Raw genomic sequence first — 16,454 nt, forward strand, 5'->3', positions numbered from 1 at the left:
ACCGCCAATATCAAATGAACGACCAAAATCCAGACTTATTTAGCCTTTTTATGCTATAAGAAGATGGCGAAATTGAAAGTCCTTTGTAAAACCTAAAAAATTGCATCGACTCTATTTAACCGCGGAGCCTTAATGGACTAGTTCAAGTCATAGAAGAATAGATTTTGCACCCTAGTCTTAATTATAAAAAGACTATACCATACATAAAAAATAAGCGTCTGAAACTTTCGCTTATCTACAATTGAACTAATACATGTAAAGGAAACACACCCGACTTGAGCTTGCCAAATACTCAAAGTGTTCTGCCTAAGCTCTTATCAAGAAAACTGTACAAAAGTCACAAAAAGAATATCAACAATTTAGTTACTCAACAACTTTCTGGATGTGATGAACGTCAGCTAAATACACAACATAATTGTCAATTTTTTAGTAATCAAATAAAAATGCTACCCCAAAGTCTGCTATTCTCCTTCGGTCTACTGATCGCCGTTCCGCTTACAATAGACGCCGCTTTACTCACTTGCAATGTCCAGCTGGTGGATGGTGTGGTGAAGAAGGTTTGCCGTAGACTCAAGTGTCCCGTTAATTGCTCGAATGGCATCTGTAATATGCAATTACAACGTTGCTATTGTAACGAAGGCTACGAATTCATTGGGGGATCATGTGTACCCGTCTGTGAACCGCCGTGTGGCGAAAGCCTGCTTTGTATTGCGCCGAATATGTGCGAATGTGCAGAAGGATATGCTTTCCTGAACTCTAGGTGTGAGGCATTTTGTAGAACACCTTGCGATGACACACAATATTGTGCTGCGCCGAACACTTGCGCATGCATGGAGGGTTACAACAACGCAACCACTGGTGGCTGTAAACCAATTTGCGTGACAGACTGCGGCGAACACGGACGCTGTAAGGCGCCAAATTTGTGTGAGTGCGACGAAGGCTACAGTGTGCAAGGGGACGGGGGATGTGCGCCTATTTGTGATGCAGAGCTTTGCGCCAACGCCGATTGTATGGAACCATATAAGTGTATCTGTCACGAGGGCTATACGCTTAACTTTGACACCAACAAATGTGAGCTTTTGCAGGAAAGCGAGAGTGATGGGGAGTTGCAGTTAATCGACGTGCGCTCTGGATCTAGTTCGTTGCTTGTAAATCAGACCAATCAAATTTCGGTCACAAATAAATGAATTATTAATAATTGAAAACTATTAAATAATCAAAAAAAAAACACAAATATATTCTCACAAATGTACAGACAATTGTATAGTTTTATTTTGGTTGGTTAGTACCGGACAGACAGATATCAGAATCTGTTATGACTAGACAGTTAACAGTTTGTATGGCAGCTTTATGCTATAGTGGTTCGATGAAAATAAAATTGTCGGATATTGCACCGTTGCTTTGGACAATATGCCATCAAATTCGTAAAGTATTTCGTAAATTAAAAATTTGTAATACATGGACATGATGATGATCGTTCAGTTTGTATGGCAGCTGTATGCTATAGGGGTCCAATATTGGCGGTTCCAACAACTGAGCAGTTCCTTAGGGAGTAAAGAACGGACGGACATGGCTAAATCAACTCAGCTCATCACGCTGATTATTTATATATTTATTTCATGGGGTCTCCAATATTTTCTTCTGGGTGTTACAAACTTTGTGGTAAACTGTCCAACATATAAAAAGGGCAACTCTGAATATTTGGATTAGTTAAATGGCGAATTTCACAAATAATCAATAAAACCCTAATAGAAAATTATTTCAGGTTTATCAGCTTTGCATGTATCTGAGGCACGCGCTGTGCACAATTATACGAGTGCGATTTTCTTCGTTTAACTTTTTATCGCCTTTGTGTATAGTTTCTCTTTATTTGTATACATGTACTCTTATAAAATTCAAAACAAAGAACAAAGGCAATTTCTTTAAGTTACAAGAAAACATATACACATCATACGATATATGTTTTATCCAAAGCCTTTTCAATATTTCCACTTTTAGGGTTGCAAACTTACTTTACATACGAATGTATATATACGAATTAAAGTCTATTGCCACTTAAGGTGTTGATGATTGTTATAACTTATTCATAACTTTAAATATATATTATAGAAAGTTTGCCACTGCACTGCTTCGGTGAAAATTATTACGACCTTTATAAACATTCTGTTCTTCTTTTCCAATGATCCTCCGAAGACTTCTGTTTCGTTTGAAAACCAAGTTAAGACCAAACTTTGTTTTCCTCGATTAAATTCCGAAACTAAAATTAAAAAAATACATGGAAATTGTCTACAATTCGTCAAACTTTAGAGAGCGGCAAATCGAACAACCAGTTGGTGTAAAAACAATAGACTGCTTTTATCATAAGCTGATAAAAATAGCAGAAGATATATCTAAAAGGCTTTATAACCGTGGTTTCACAAGAGCAAATGTTGAAAATTTCATAATACTATGAGTATTAAAACTGCTATTCCATGGCAACACTGTTTAATTTCACAATTTGTGCTTTCAACAAATCTTGAAACTGAATCACATACTTCAATATACAGTATATTATACGCATTCGAAACCCTTAGACATAACACCAGGGCGCATGCAAAGAGGGAACCGAAATGTATAAATCAAAATTACGGTTATTGCTAATTCAAATAGTTATCTACACTCTCCTTTTTATTGAACGCGGTCACGGCAAAACAATGGAAACAAGATGTAGAACATTATTAAATAAAGGTAAATCCCAGCAAATATGTCAAAGGACATGTGATGAAAATTGCGTTGATGGCATTTGTGACTTCAAACCGAAGCATTGCCTTTGTAAACAGGGTTACCATCCGGAGAAAAACAAATGCCAGCCGGATTGTGCCGCAGGATGTCCGGCCAATTCAACTTGCATCGAAGACAGTAATAATTGTCGCTGCAATGAAGGTTATACTCAAGACTCTTTCACTCAATGCTCACCAGTCTGTAGTGTGGATTGTGGCGAAACAAGCTATTGTGCTGAACCAGACATATGTGCGTGTAAAAGTGGCTATGCGAATACAAACAATGGTTGTATGCCAATATGTTCGCAAGGATGTGGCAAACATGAGTATTGCGGCGCACCTAACGACTGTCTATGTAACGATGGTTATGCAAGGAATACTGAAGGCAAATGTGAACCCCAGTGTGATGTGGATTGCGGCGAGACCGCTTTTTGCGCTTCGCCCAACCATTGTGCCTGTAACGTTGGTTTCATAGAAAGTAAAGAAGGCTGTCTACCGATTTGCTCGAAAGGATGTGGCGTTAAAGAGCATTGTGCAGCACCTAATAGCTGCGAATGCAATGAGGGTTATACCAGGAACACCACCGGCCAATGTTTACCCCGGTGCAATATGGAATGCGGCGAGGCTAGCTACTGCGCTGGACCCGATACATGTGCATGTAAAGTCGGTTACGAGCAAACCAGCACTGGCTGTGTGCCCAGTTGTCCTCAAGGTTGTGCAGATCATCAACATTGTGCGGCACCTAATAAATGCGCTTGCAACATTGGCTATCAGCAAACGTTACCTGATGGCACCCAATGTGAACCCATCTGTGATGCGGCGCTCTGTGGTAATGCCACCTGTCTACGACCGGGTATTTGTGAGTGTGCCAAGGGTTATGTGCGACTCAATGGCAGCATTGATTGTCTGCCTCATTGTACGGGCGGTTGTGGGCCGAACGGTATTTGCACAGCTCCGAACCGTTGTGAATGTATCGATGATTATATGCGCATTGGCGCGACTTGCGTACCTCAATGCAAAGTTGGGTGTGGCATAAATGCACATTGCACCGCACCAGATGTGTGTCAATGCATGGAAGGTTTTGAAAACAAACCGCTCCACACATTGTTACAACATTGTCAGCCAATATGTGAGCATGCTTGCCCACTTCACGCTTACTGCGCGTCGCCGAATCACTGCAGTTGCATCGCGGGCTACACTGTGATCGACCATCAGTGTGTGCCGCAATGCAAAAACAAGTGTGGCGCTAACAGCAAATGCATTGCGCCCGACAGATGTCACTGCGACAGCGGTTTTCTGGAGCAAGGCGGTAAATGTTTGAGTGCGTCGGAATTGAAAACATGTATGAAGGAAGTATTATTCATTAGTATGTATGTTTCCTGTGAGACCGGTTCATTTCTGATATATTTGATTTATGGTGGACTGGTCGGTTTCGTACTAATATGCACGTTTGTCACCTACAAAGGTATTGAGCACTTACGCAAAAGGGGTAATTACAGGCATCCTTCACCACAGAATTTCATAATCACCTATCAGCCGCGCAGTCGTGAAGACGACGATGAGTTCACGAATGCCGATGGCGATGTGGCAAGCCCTAGCTATAGCCAGCCACCAGCCTATAATACGCTAACTAGAAAATGTTAAAGATAAGAAAAGCGACAATGCAATTTAATGGCAAGTTATCGCTTAAATAAACTTATTTCCTCATTAATGCAATTCATGTTTTGAAACTCGTCAATATACAATAGTTTATGAAAAATTCTATTATAAGAATACGATAAGAATTAAATCATATACAGGAAATTTAATTAATATCGCATTTGTGGCTTACCTAAGCGCTCTATATATTTATGTTCCGCATATTGTAATTAAACACTTATGTACTCATACTTTTCAGAAATAATAATACTGAAGTCTTGTTACAATTAATCATGCTCGTTTCTCGGTAACTAAATTTTGTTTTTAAACAAAAAAATATTTTTCGATGTTTAATTTGTTGTTTGATTTGCTTTTGAGTGGTTTGCAAGACCATTTTTCATACTTTTCTTAAATTGTTATCGACGAAATGTTTCCAAAAGTAACAAGTAAGGAAGCGCTAAGTTCGGATGTAACCGAACATTTTATATCTCGCAAAGTCAAATGGTATACTCGTTTGAGATTTCTTTGTGTATTGGCTGATATTTTAGGTAGAAGGTCAACTATAGGCACTGGGGTCCACATATTTAGTACTTAGGGGCTTGAACAGTTTTGGTTCGATTTAGACAATTTTTGGTCACAAGGTGGCATACTTTAAACGTATTATTCACGCAAAGTTGTACCCCGATATCATCATTGTTGCTTGATATGCATAGTGGAAAGTGAAAGAATCAGATGGAACTTAAAATGGTGTTATATGGGAAGTAGGAACTATAACATAGAAATATGAGAAGAATGTTACGTACCGAATTTGGTTGAAATCGGTTAAGCAGATCTCAAGATATGGGTTTTCACCTAAAAGTGGGCTGTGCCACGCCCACTGTCTAATTTTGAACGCGGTTCCTATAAAGTCATCTCATACCATCCCAGAGATAAAATTTAATGTCTCTGGCGTGTTTAGTGCTTAATTTATCGCGCTTTACGTAGTTTTTAACAGTACCGTTATATGGGGAGTGGGCGGAGTTGCCACCCGATTTCAACTACTTTTACACTGTGGGTAGAGGTTCTAAAAAAATTTTCTTCCAGTGAATTTTGTTATTATAACATTAGCGGTTTAGGAGATATGCACATTAAACATATTAGAGGCGGGACCACGCCTACTTTTTAAAAAAATTTTAACGGCAGATGCCCCTCTTAATTTGATCCTGTGTACCAAATAACAGTCTTATATCTAATTGCGGAGCTTAGTTACGGTAATTTATTTTTTTTTTATTAATGGCGTTTTGTGGGCGTGGCAGTGGTCCGATTACGCCCATCTGCAATACAACCGTCTCACGGTACCCAGAAACAGGTCTACCAAGTTTCATAAAGATATCTCAATTTTTACTCAAGTTACAGCTTGCACGGACGGACAGACGGACGGACGGACAGAGAGTCACCCGGATTTCAACTCGTCTCTTCATCCTGATCATTTATATATATATAACCCTATATCTAACTCGATTAGTTTTAGCTGATACAAACAACCGTTAGGTGAACAAAACTATTATACTCTGTAGCAACAGGTTGCGAGAGTATAAAAATGTATCAAATATTGGAAATAAGCCGTTCTAGAAACTGCACATCAGAACAGTAAAATTAGGCTCTAATTCTGATATTGTGAGCCAAATGCAGTGATCTGATCAAAGTTTGATCTTTGATTGAAATTTTGAATTTACAATGGAATTACGGGTACGGAATTATTTTAGAGGGGCTTCGGCGTGCCTACTTTATCTATCCACATCCGTCAATGACAATAACATCGAAAAAGTTATCAGAGAGAATAAAAATTGAAAAATTATAGTAAAAATGTAGTTTTTCGTTGTCAATACGGGCATCTTTGATCAGATGATACTACAAAAGTTGATATACAAAAATACAAAAATTTTGTCGAGAAGTCAGACGTAATTTTTTTTACAATCTTGCAACACATTATTATAATAATTATAATTATGTGTAACTAACTTTAGTTTGTGACACCTATAAGTAATCTTGTTAGATGTAGGATTATATATGCCCGAATAATTATGATCACGTGAAAAATGATTTCCGGATGTCTATCCGTTCTCGTACTCCTTACAAGCTGCAATATATTATAATTTTAATGGTAGGTATTGCAAATGGACAAAATCGTACTATTGCCGACCGGCGAAAATATCGGTGACTGGTGATATATAATATTTGCATTAAATTATGCAGGTGTCTTTTTGAATTTGGCATGAGTACCTTCCTAAGGCAACTATGTATGTAATCTCCGAAGAAATTGTTCAGATCAGATCACTATATCATATAGCTGCCTTACAAATTGAACGATCGGAATCAAGTTCGGTGAAGGGTATTATAGCTTCGGTGCAACCGAAGTTAAGGTTTTTTCTTGTTTTTTAGATGACTTTATGTCGAATATAGCGGTCAATATGTGAGATATTTTAATGGCATTAAGTAAGCATGGTATCATAGACATAATGTAAATATGTACCACAGATTCTTGAAATTGCTCCATAATGATTTTTGTCCTTCGGGATTATTGTAAACGCTTCACAATTTTGGCTAACAATGAATATTCAAGACAAATGTATGAATGTAAGATTTACAAATTGTTTTGCTGACTTCTGGCAATATTTCAATATTTATTGTCGCCTTAAAGTCTTACAGCTGGAACCCAACTTTCTTATTATTATTTTATGTTTCAATGACCACAAATAAAGAGAAGAGAAACTTAAATAACGTTGTCTCTCTCTCTTAAAGAATCCTTATTCAGGTTTAGGGTTCGATGAACCCGAATATAGTAAATTATGTTATATTCTACAATTATTATACATCTACATAAGTACGTGTTATATGTGTTTATTTATTTAATATAAATAATAAAAACATCGCATTAAAATAAAAGAATACCGTTAAAATAACTAATCAAAGCAGAACTACAAAATGCTGAAGTACCGTAAAATTGGAATATTGTACGCTGGAGCATCCTTAACGGCGACAGACCGCTGCTTACCGATTCACCGTTACTTTGGTGTGCGTGTAGAAATTAAAGCCAGAGGCGAAGTTCGTGACAAATACACTTCAGCTATTGCTCATAAGTATCCACTCTCATTATTCTACAAACTTTGTGTACTTATAGATAGACATACATATCTGCAAAACCTCCAGCTATATAACGGTACAGTTTGCTGCTTTTAAAAGCAAAATAAATATTATGCAAATTTTGAGTTCTACATAATTTGAGTAGATGTGAAGATACAGAGAATACAAAGGCAGTGTTTAGCACACAAACCCGCGGCCAACCATTTCTAAACTCGTAAAAACATTAAAAAATGTCAAGTACTTTCTTTAAAGTTCGTTTAATTTACACTTATATACAAGCACTTAATTGTTATACCCTGAAAGGAAAGGCTGAGTCGATTTGGCTATAAACGTCTGTCCGTCTGTATATACGTCCTTCAGTTTTTGAAATTTCGACGAGACATTTTGCACATGTCCTTTTTTCATATGTTTTATAGTCATAGCTAACCTTAAAAATAACCGTGCAAAACTTTCACATCTCTCGTACTAACGATTCGGGAGATGTAGCAGAACAAAATTAAAGATATAAGAATGTTTTGAAAATACATAAATTTGGAATTGATTACGCAGCCACCGTATACTTTAGATTAGGGTTTTCCGGATCCTCCATAAATATAAAATTTTCAACATGTCTGACCATCCAACCATCTGATCAAATTTGACCCGAACTGGTTCTTTAAACTGTGCGCGTAGTTCGATGGATATCAATAGCGAATCGATAACAAATTTTGGTTGGATTAGTGAAGTTTGACCACTGAATGAGAGGAGTTTGTGTTTCCAATGGAAACACTGCTAGCGGATCGTTGAAAATGTTGTAAAAGTCTTTCAGCGAGTCTATGTACTTTGTCACAATGTATCATCATACACCTATATAAATGACGATAATGTCGGAAAAATTAAAGAAACAGTGCTAGCCCAGTTGGCAGCAGAGAGATCGCAGAGGATCTCACTAATTTTATCAATGCTAGACTCGTACCAAAAGACCTGAATCTTTTGCAAAACCGACGTGGGTTTATGAATATGACGTCGAAACATATGAAATTATGATGTTCGTAATATAGTATATCAATACCTAACTTATGCTAATTTAAAGATATTTAAATCATCATAAACTAACCAAAGTATATTAATTTAAAAACTATATTCGATTTTAAAATTCACCTCAAAGCGCATAAACTTCTAAAATACCGATTATAAGTAATTCATATGAAAACCTCGGCAGAAAACTTGAATATGCAGAATTTCGCAACAATTATGACTGAGCTGGCCAATGAACTATTCAATTCAGGCAGAGAGGTATTTGCACTTTAACAAGGTGATCAAATGTGAGAATCGAATCAAAGCGCATGCGCACAAGCAAACGCTAAATTTATCATTAAGGCTTTTGTTCTACCATAGTTTTACTGATTTCTAATGAAATATCATTCAAATGCACATTTTAGTTAATTATACGCTAAATCAGCGGAGAACTATTCATTAGCGCAAAATCACTTGTGCTAACGCTTCTACTTTTTACTTGCAACTGCCGACACGAAAAAAAGACAGAAGTAATGCATATTAATTATAGTAAAGAAGTAGACTTCCACGTAAACGCTAACTGCCACGAAACCGCATTAAATCTGAGCTAGCAACATGCCCTTTCGAAGACAAAACCAAAAGCGCAGTCATAATTCAAATTCACTAAATAGAAATTCATATAAAAGAGCAAGGGCTCGCTAATAAAACAACAAATGCAACAACAACAACAACAAAAAAACTAAGCAAGAAATGTAGAATACGCGCACGATTCAGTGGAAGACGGCAGGCATGGGGCAACGCTGGCCACACGCACACACACCGCCTCTGATCGTTATCAGCAACGACTGGAGTTTTATTAGCGCTTTGGCTCGTTCAGTTACTTGTTGCTTGAGAGTTTTGCTGTCTACTTTTTTATTTCAAATATTATTATTATTTTTAGTGGTTGTTGTTTAATAAATGTATATTTGTGTGCTACTGTTGCCGAGGAAGGTGTAAAATTGCAATAAAATGAACTTGTGGTAGCAGCCAAAAGGCGCTGCGTGTAGCAAACGCCTCCTAGCACATTCCGTCTTAACACACTCCACATAAGCATACATACATATGTATATTCTCCGAGTTATTATTTAATAGCAGATTTAAGAACTCAACTCCACTTTTCCTTTTGTTGCCTTCGCTAAGTGTGCGGTTAAGGAAGTGTGAAATATATCTAAGTAAAGGCTTCAAATGCCGGCAGTGCGCAACCGGCGATTTTAAGAAAAGATTATAAATCGTTTGGGCTTCACTTTAGCGCGGGGAAAATAACAATAATTATAATGCGATAATATAATATGCGCTTCTGCTGCTTGAAGAGAATTAAATTATATAGCGAGAGATATATTAAGAGTGCATGTAAATAGCCAGGGGTTATGTTTAAGGTTATGGTTTGGAAGAATTAACATAGCTCTGATAGCAGGAAATTTTAAGTAAAGCTAATAGTAAAATATTTAATGTTGTTTAATCTTATACCAGAGTGGTTGCACTGAACAAATAAAAAATTCCAATACAAGATTCTTGATTTCGATCGGTTAGTTTGTGTGTCAGCAAAACCTATAATACAGGGTGGCTCACGAATCGTGCCACAAAAACAAACCGTAATAAATTTTTTTCTGTGTGAGCTTTTTTGTTTTTATTTGGCAGGTTATTATTTAAGTTTTTTAAAAGCGAATGTACGGGAGGGAAAAGAGAGTTTGGCAGCGGTACCATGCCTTGCAGTAAAACGGGATTTTGGCGGCACTCCCCCGTTTTTTTTACCCAGAACTGCGGCGAAGTTCTTATAAACATAATTTAAGCAGCGCATACAAAACCACCAAGACCACGTCTCAACTAAGAAGCAAAATCAGTCTATACATTTTCATACTCTCAGACGCAGACTTTGAGAACCTCAGTGCATACGACTACTATTTACATCGAAAATATCGCATAAAATAAAATTAAGCAGGCAACCGTTTTTCGGTCTAATATCGACAACTTAGGAGGCACATGGATAAAACAGAAATGTGCAGCCAGCCAAAAGTTTGGCGATCAAATTTACCAACTAATAAAGCCAAATTATTACCCTTTTTTTTCTGTGTTGTATTTGAAAGTAAAGTTCCATTTCGCTAGAAACAACCAGTATTTAAAAACAAATAAAATATTCAGTAAAATAACTGAAGCCATATGTAATTGAGCTCAACTCACGCTTCACATCTCACTTAGCCGAAACGAATTCTGGTTTAAATGAGTAATATATTTTGTACTTTTGTATAATCAATTTTAGTGTAATTTTTTGTATATTGCGTCACAAAATAATTGTAAGTCCAATTGAACAAAATAAAGTCGGAATTCCAAAATTATAAATAATACAAATGAATCACTTTTCGGGAATCCACAGCGATGCTGCGGGAAAAAGTTTTGAATGGACTCTTTGTGATTAATACTTATCAACATTTTCTATATACTCACATTTTTATACGTTTAATTATTTAATAACAAATATACGTATGTTTGCTCTCATGTACCAAGACTACTTTCCGAACAAATGAACTAATTTGATCAAAATGTCAATATCAAGTTGAGCAAATCGCTCACAACTGTGGTATACAAACAGATAAAATGCATTATTAGGCATTCTTTAGTAGGAAAATGCCAAAAGCAACGTGGACCAAAGTATTACACTTGCAAGATTTACTAAACTTCCATTTGTCAAATTGTTATAAATAGATTATGCTGCTTACTCAAAGCCATGCACAGCGCTAATCATTATCTAGAGTCTAAACGATTGTTAGTCATCGACGTATACAGAAGCAAACTCGGCGAACAGCAACAAATATTGCTTTGCGCAAAATTTCCTACTCAATCATTTGCCGTTTCTGATGACTTCATAATTATTTTTACTATATTTTATTATTTATAATTAACAAATTTCATTGTATGTGCGGGTAGTGGTAGTAATGTTTTTTATTCTATACCAGCTGTATACATTTGTTGTGCTTGCTTTTTTGTTGTTATTTTTTTTCTTTTCCTGCAAAGAAGAAGACACTGCTCGAAGTTCAGCAGCGTTTCCGTGATGCTCGAGCTAGTACAGGTAACTGCAAAATATTAGAAACGCAATAATTTCGATATTTTGATATTGTTGTGGCCAAATTACAAAGCCCTACATAAATTAACTCGCTTTTTTAAATTGAAACTACTTTATGCATGGTCTTACAATTGAATAACTACAACAAATTTAAGTTATGTAACCAAATTGTTCGAAAAAAATAATAAAGATATTTTTTATTTGGCGTAATATCTTATATTATAGCTGCCATACAAACTTAACGATCGGAGTCAAGTGCTTGTATGGAAACTTTGTATTTGTGAAGGGTATTTTATCTTCGGTGCAACCGAAGTTAAAATTTTTTCTTGTTAAATAATGTTTTTAACTATACCCCACGGTCTTATTTCATTGCTCATGACTGTATATTTCGTATTAGAAGCCTTATGCGCACTTATAACTTTTGTTTTTTTGGTTTAAAACATAACTTTTTTATCATTATTTGTTTCTAAAATAATATAACTCCGCGTTGTTCATTCATTCGTGATGATTCAAATGGAACTCCAAAGTATAAGCCATTATTTATGCATATATTGTACATATGTAGATATGTATACTACTAGGCTCAAGTCAAAAAAAACAAAGTACGGATGTTTAAAGCTACTATGTTCTAAAAATAATACTCTAACAATACGTTGTCGACAAATAGTTATTAGGGAAGAAGACGCAATCACAAGCTTCTATCATTAGCATTGGCCGCAATGTATTTGCATATACCTACGCACATACTTAAATACATATTTAGAGTAATTGTTTGTGTTTTCAAAGCTTTATACATTTATTAATAAATTGGCATCTTACCCTAAAAATATTTATCATATCTTTGCTGAAAATTTTAAGTCAAATCTTTACACAAACTGAGGGAAAAAATACGTTTTCACGTGTTATTGGTTTCGGCTCATTTTTGGACCGCCATTCGTCAGATTATTGGACAGTTTCAACGTCATATTCATAAACACGATTAATGATGCGTTTGATGAACTAAGGGTTCTCAGCTATGTTGTTCGTTGTTGCAAAATATTTAGATCTCTTGGTACAAGTCCAACATTGACACACTTAACCCCCAAAACATTAATCAAGATGTGCAGAGTCGATCCATAAGAAACTTTGATATCATCCGCTATATCTCTGATACCAACACGACGATTTTCAAGTACTGTTTCTTTAACTTTTCCGCAATAGGCAAACCTTTGATAACTTCACGCCGTTAACAGATTTACTCATTTTTGACACAAGTGCAACTTATTTTCTGATAAATATGCTCTTTGAATTTTATTATTACACACTGTAACCGATATTTTCAGAAAAAAGTCCGCCATAAGCACTGAGATCCACGTATTCGGTATCAGGGGGCTTCAAAATGTATTATCCGATTTCGGTTTATATATAATATTTCAGTGTGAAATGGCATAGCTTAATGGCACTATTTGGACAAAGTTTTTTTCCGATATGTGGGTTAGTCCTTTATTTATGTATATACTCGTAAAGTCAAAGAATCAAATGGAATTTAAATGTGTGTTATGTGCGCCCATAAATACATAACAATATAACTATCTCGATTATTTTCAAGTATTACAAACAACTGTCTGGTGAACAAAACAATCATACACTGTTGCAACATGTTGCGAGAGTATAAAAATATAAATATCAGTTTGCCAAACAGAACGGAAGTATTTAAAATAAATTGCGTTATTCCCGAGTAGACTTTTAGCGTTAATTTTTCAAAGTATACGAAATATAAATAACAAATATGTACATGTGTTTACTTTGACAGCTGGTTTGGTAAATTATACGTCATTCATTATTCAAGCACACTGAATATTTGTAAATAAAATAATGTATGTAGTCCTGTTAAATTAATTAAGACATACATTTTAGTTAAATTAAATAATTAATTAAAAATCAATAAAATATTTTATGTTTGCGAAACAAAAATGTATGTAAAACATGCATATATAAATATGAGTAACATAACATGTAGTATAATTAATAATTTGATGTTTATGTTAACATACGAGCGTTCCGTCCAGTCGATGCAAATATTTCATTTAAAAACAGATTTTCGTATATTAAATTGTATACAAAACTAAAATATAATAATCAGAAAACCCAAACTGTTAATAATAAAAATAGAATATAAGTAAGGCCTCAATTGACACGATCCCAACTAACTGAGTCACGTTTTGTGGTTTCTCGCGCCTACCAACACCGAAAGCACAAGCGCGTGAGTGATAATAAACGCCTTACCGCAGACATTCCCAGCAACCCGAAGCAACAATTAACGATTACAACTTGTAATTCATATTTACATTTACTTTTAATTTTTTAATACTATAGAGCTTTAGAATATTAAATTAAAAGCCATTTACACACATATGCAAATACCAGCACATACTTAAATATATATATATTAATTTGTAGAAGCCTCAACTCGTTTAAAATCCATTGAAGATTTCTTATTATAAAATTGTTTTTTACGAACTTAATTTTTGTGGTGTTATTACTGAAAAGCCGCAGATTACAACGCTGGCTAACACCGTTTGGTTAGCGCCGTTTGAATGGTTCGTGCGAAGGCGCTACGTTTTTTTAATGCTATAAATATACTTTTTAGTTATGTATATATTTAGACGTTGTTTACATATGTAACTGTTTGTTTTTACTTATACTCGCAAAGCTGCTTACATCAGCTCATTTTGCGTTAACAATATCTCCTGCGGCAAATACTCGTCTGTCCATGATTAAGATTTTTTTTGGTCAAGGGTAAGACTTTACGTAAAGTTTTAAGGGCTTTAAGAATATATAATGGTGATGACAGCGGAAATACGCCGAAATTATTCTATTTAAAAATGATAAAGTGTCAGACAGACTTAAGCTGTTGCTAATTGATATATTGGTATTGAATATATTTAAAGTAAACAAAAAATATAATTAGTTCGAATATTAGTATAAAAGAAAAATCATAAAAAAATTAACGCAAACTGCTTAAGTCACAAGGAAAAATACTTCTTAAATCTCAACTGATCTCATCTGAGATTAATTCTTATATTAACCGTATATGGCTCGCCATTTTTAAAAATTAAAGGCGAATGGCAAATATCAATTTTCTTTCATCAAAAATTACCATACATATGTAGTCCGACAGAAAGTATTTATTTATAGATTTTAATAACCCAAATTTAATTAAAATTTTGTTTCATCGTTGGTGTTATTTAGAAGAAAGTAGATTTTCTTCATCAAAAAGAGCAAACAAAAAACACATGGTTTCAAGGGTTTAGCTTGATCGTTACACTACTCGCCAACGTTTGGTGAATTGAAGATAAGTGGTACATCTTTACATAATTTAATCTTTTTTATATAATTTTCTTAAAGAGAACGTATTGATGATAAAAATAAAATAACAACAAAAAAAGTAAAGTTATATTTCTTCTACTATTACTTTACTTTCTTTTTTTAAATTCTGTCTATTATTACAAATGATTGCGATGCACATTTTTTCTTGAAAACTTATTGACGCTAATTTTCTCGAAAATATCAAAAAATAAAATAAACGTTTGGATATTTATAAGCTCAGCGTTATATTTTGTACGGAAATTGTATGGTACGGTATTGTAAAATGAAAAATTAATAAATGATTTATAAACTTTATATTGGCGACATGGCACTCTCATCATGGTTGAAATTTAATTATTCTACAGTAAAATTGCTATTCCAATAACCTCAAATTTTATCTTTATATTTTTTCTCTTCGAGAAAGTGCTCCTCTGTTAGACACGCCTATATCGGACCCCTACAGCATATAGCTGCCAAGCAAACTGACCGATCAAAATGTGTGGAAGTTCTTGTATGGAAAACTCTTTTATTTGACAAGTTATCTCCACGACATTTAGCATGGCTTATTGTACATGAAAACGTTACAATGTCCGGAAATAATTTCTATATCGGACCACTATATGATACATCTGCCGTAAAATCTGAACGTTCTCGCTTCAGTACAACCGAAACTATTTTTTGTTTATATTCAAACTTGCAAAGTATCGAAAATGAAAACCCATTTGAACTAATATAATTAATAATGAAGACTTTTTGGAAAATTCCTTCGAATTTTAAATGACTTAGACCTAGAAAACAAGCTGTTTCATCCGATTATTTATGAGCAGACTTTGATACAGTTACATTTCTAAAGTAAAACTCTTTCACTATCCTTTCAAAGTGGACAAATTTAGTTCTCCACACAGTCTCAAATATGTAACCGCACCTTATATTAATCAACTATCAAATATATAGTTAATTAAATATTAACTAGCAGTAGATAAAATTCTAAATCAAATCATCTGTTCCGTTTTTATTTCGAAATGTTTATTCCTCCGAACAAGCTTCTTTCTTACGCTAAACAATAAAAAATCCAACAAACAAAAAATATGCATTAACCATTTATGCAAAAAAAGTAAATAAAAATGTTATTATCAGCCAAAAAGGTGTAATTCGATACATTAGCAATTAAAGAACTTTTTAATGAATTTCTTTGTTGGTTTGTGTTGACAACTGTATGTACACACCTGCTTATATACTTAGCCAAGGTACATAATCAATTTATTCGAAAAAGTTTTGTTTAAATGGGCACTCGCGTTCTTCAATACTGATTAGCATACACGAGTTTGCGAAATTAATAAAAATGATGTGATGCATTAATGACAAGTCTATTTTTATTTAATTTTTAATACGAAATTCGACAATCAAAATGAAAAAGGCAAAAAGACAAAAAAAGTATAAAAATTCTTCGAACACTTCGCCAAAAATTTTAAATATTAATAATTATAATAAAA

The 16,454-nt window shown here is 34.6% G+C and overlaps 1 protein-coding gene across 1 annotated transcript; it reads left to right on the forward strand.

The window, feature by feature from the left end:
* The first annotated feature begins 348 nt into the window (after nucleotides 1-348).
* Nucleotides 349-4,736, forward strand: LOC106620187 (multiple epidermal growth factor-like domains protein 10). The gene is made up of 2 exons (XM_036357653.2): nucleotides 349-1,184; nucleotides 2,580-4,736. The coding sequence occupies exons 1-2, from the start codon at nucleotides 444-446 to the stop codon at nucleotides 4,401-4,403; spliced, it is 2,565 nt and encodes an 854-aa protein (XP_036213546.2). The 5' UTR covers nucleotides 349-443; the 3' UTR covers nucleotides 4,404-4,736.
* Nucleotides 4,737-16,454: the final 11,718 nt, after the last annotated feature.

This window comes from Bactrocera oleae, chromosome 2 (genome assembly GCF_042242935.1).
Source record: "Bactrocera oleae isolate idBacOlea1 chromosome 2, idBacOlea1, whole genome shotgun sequence".
NCBI lineage: Eukaryota > Metazoa > Arthropoda > Insecta > Diptera > Tephritidae > Bactrocera > Bactrocera oleae.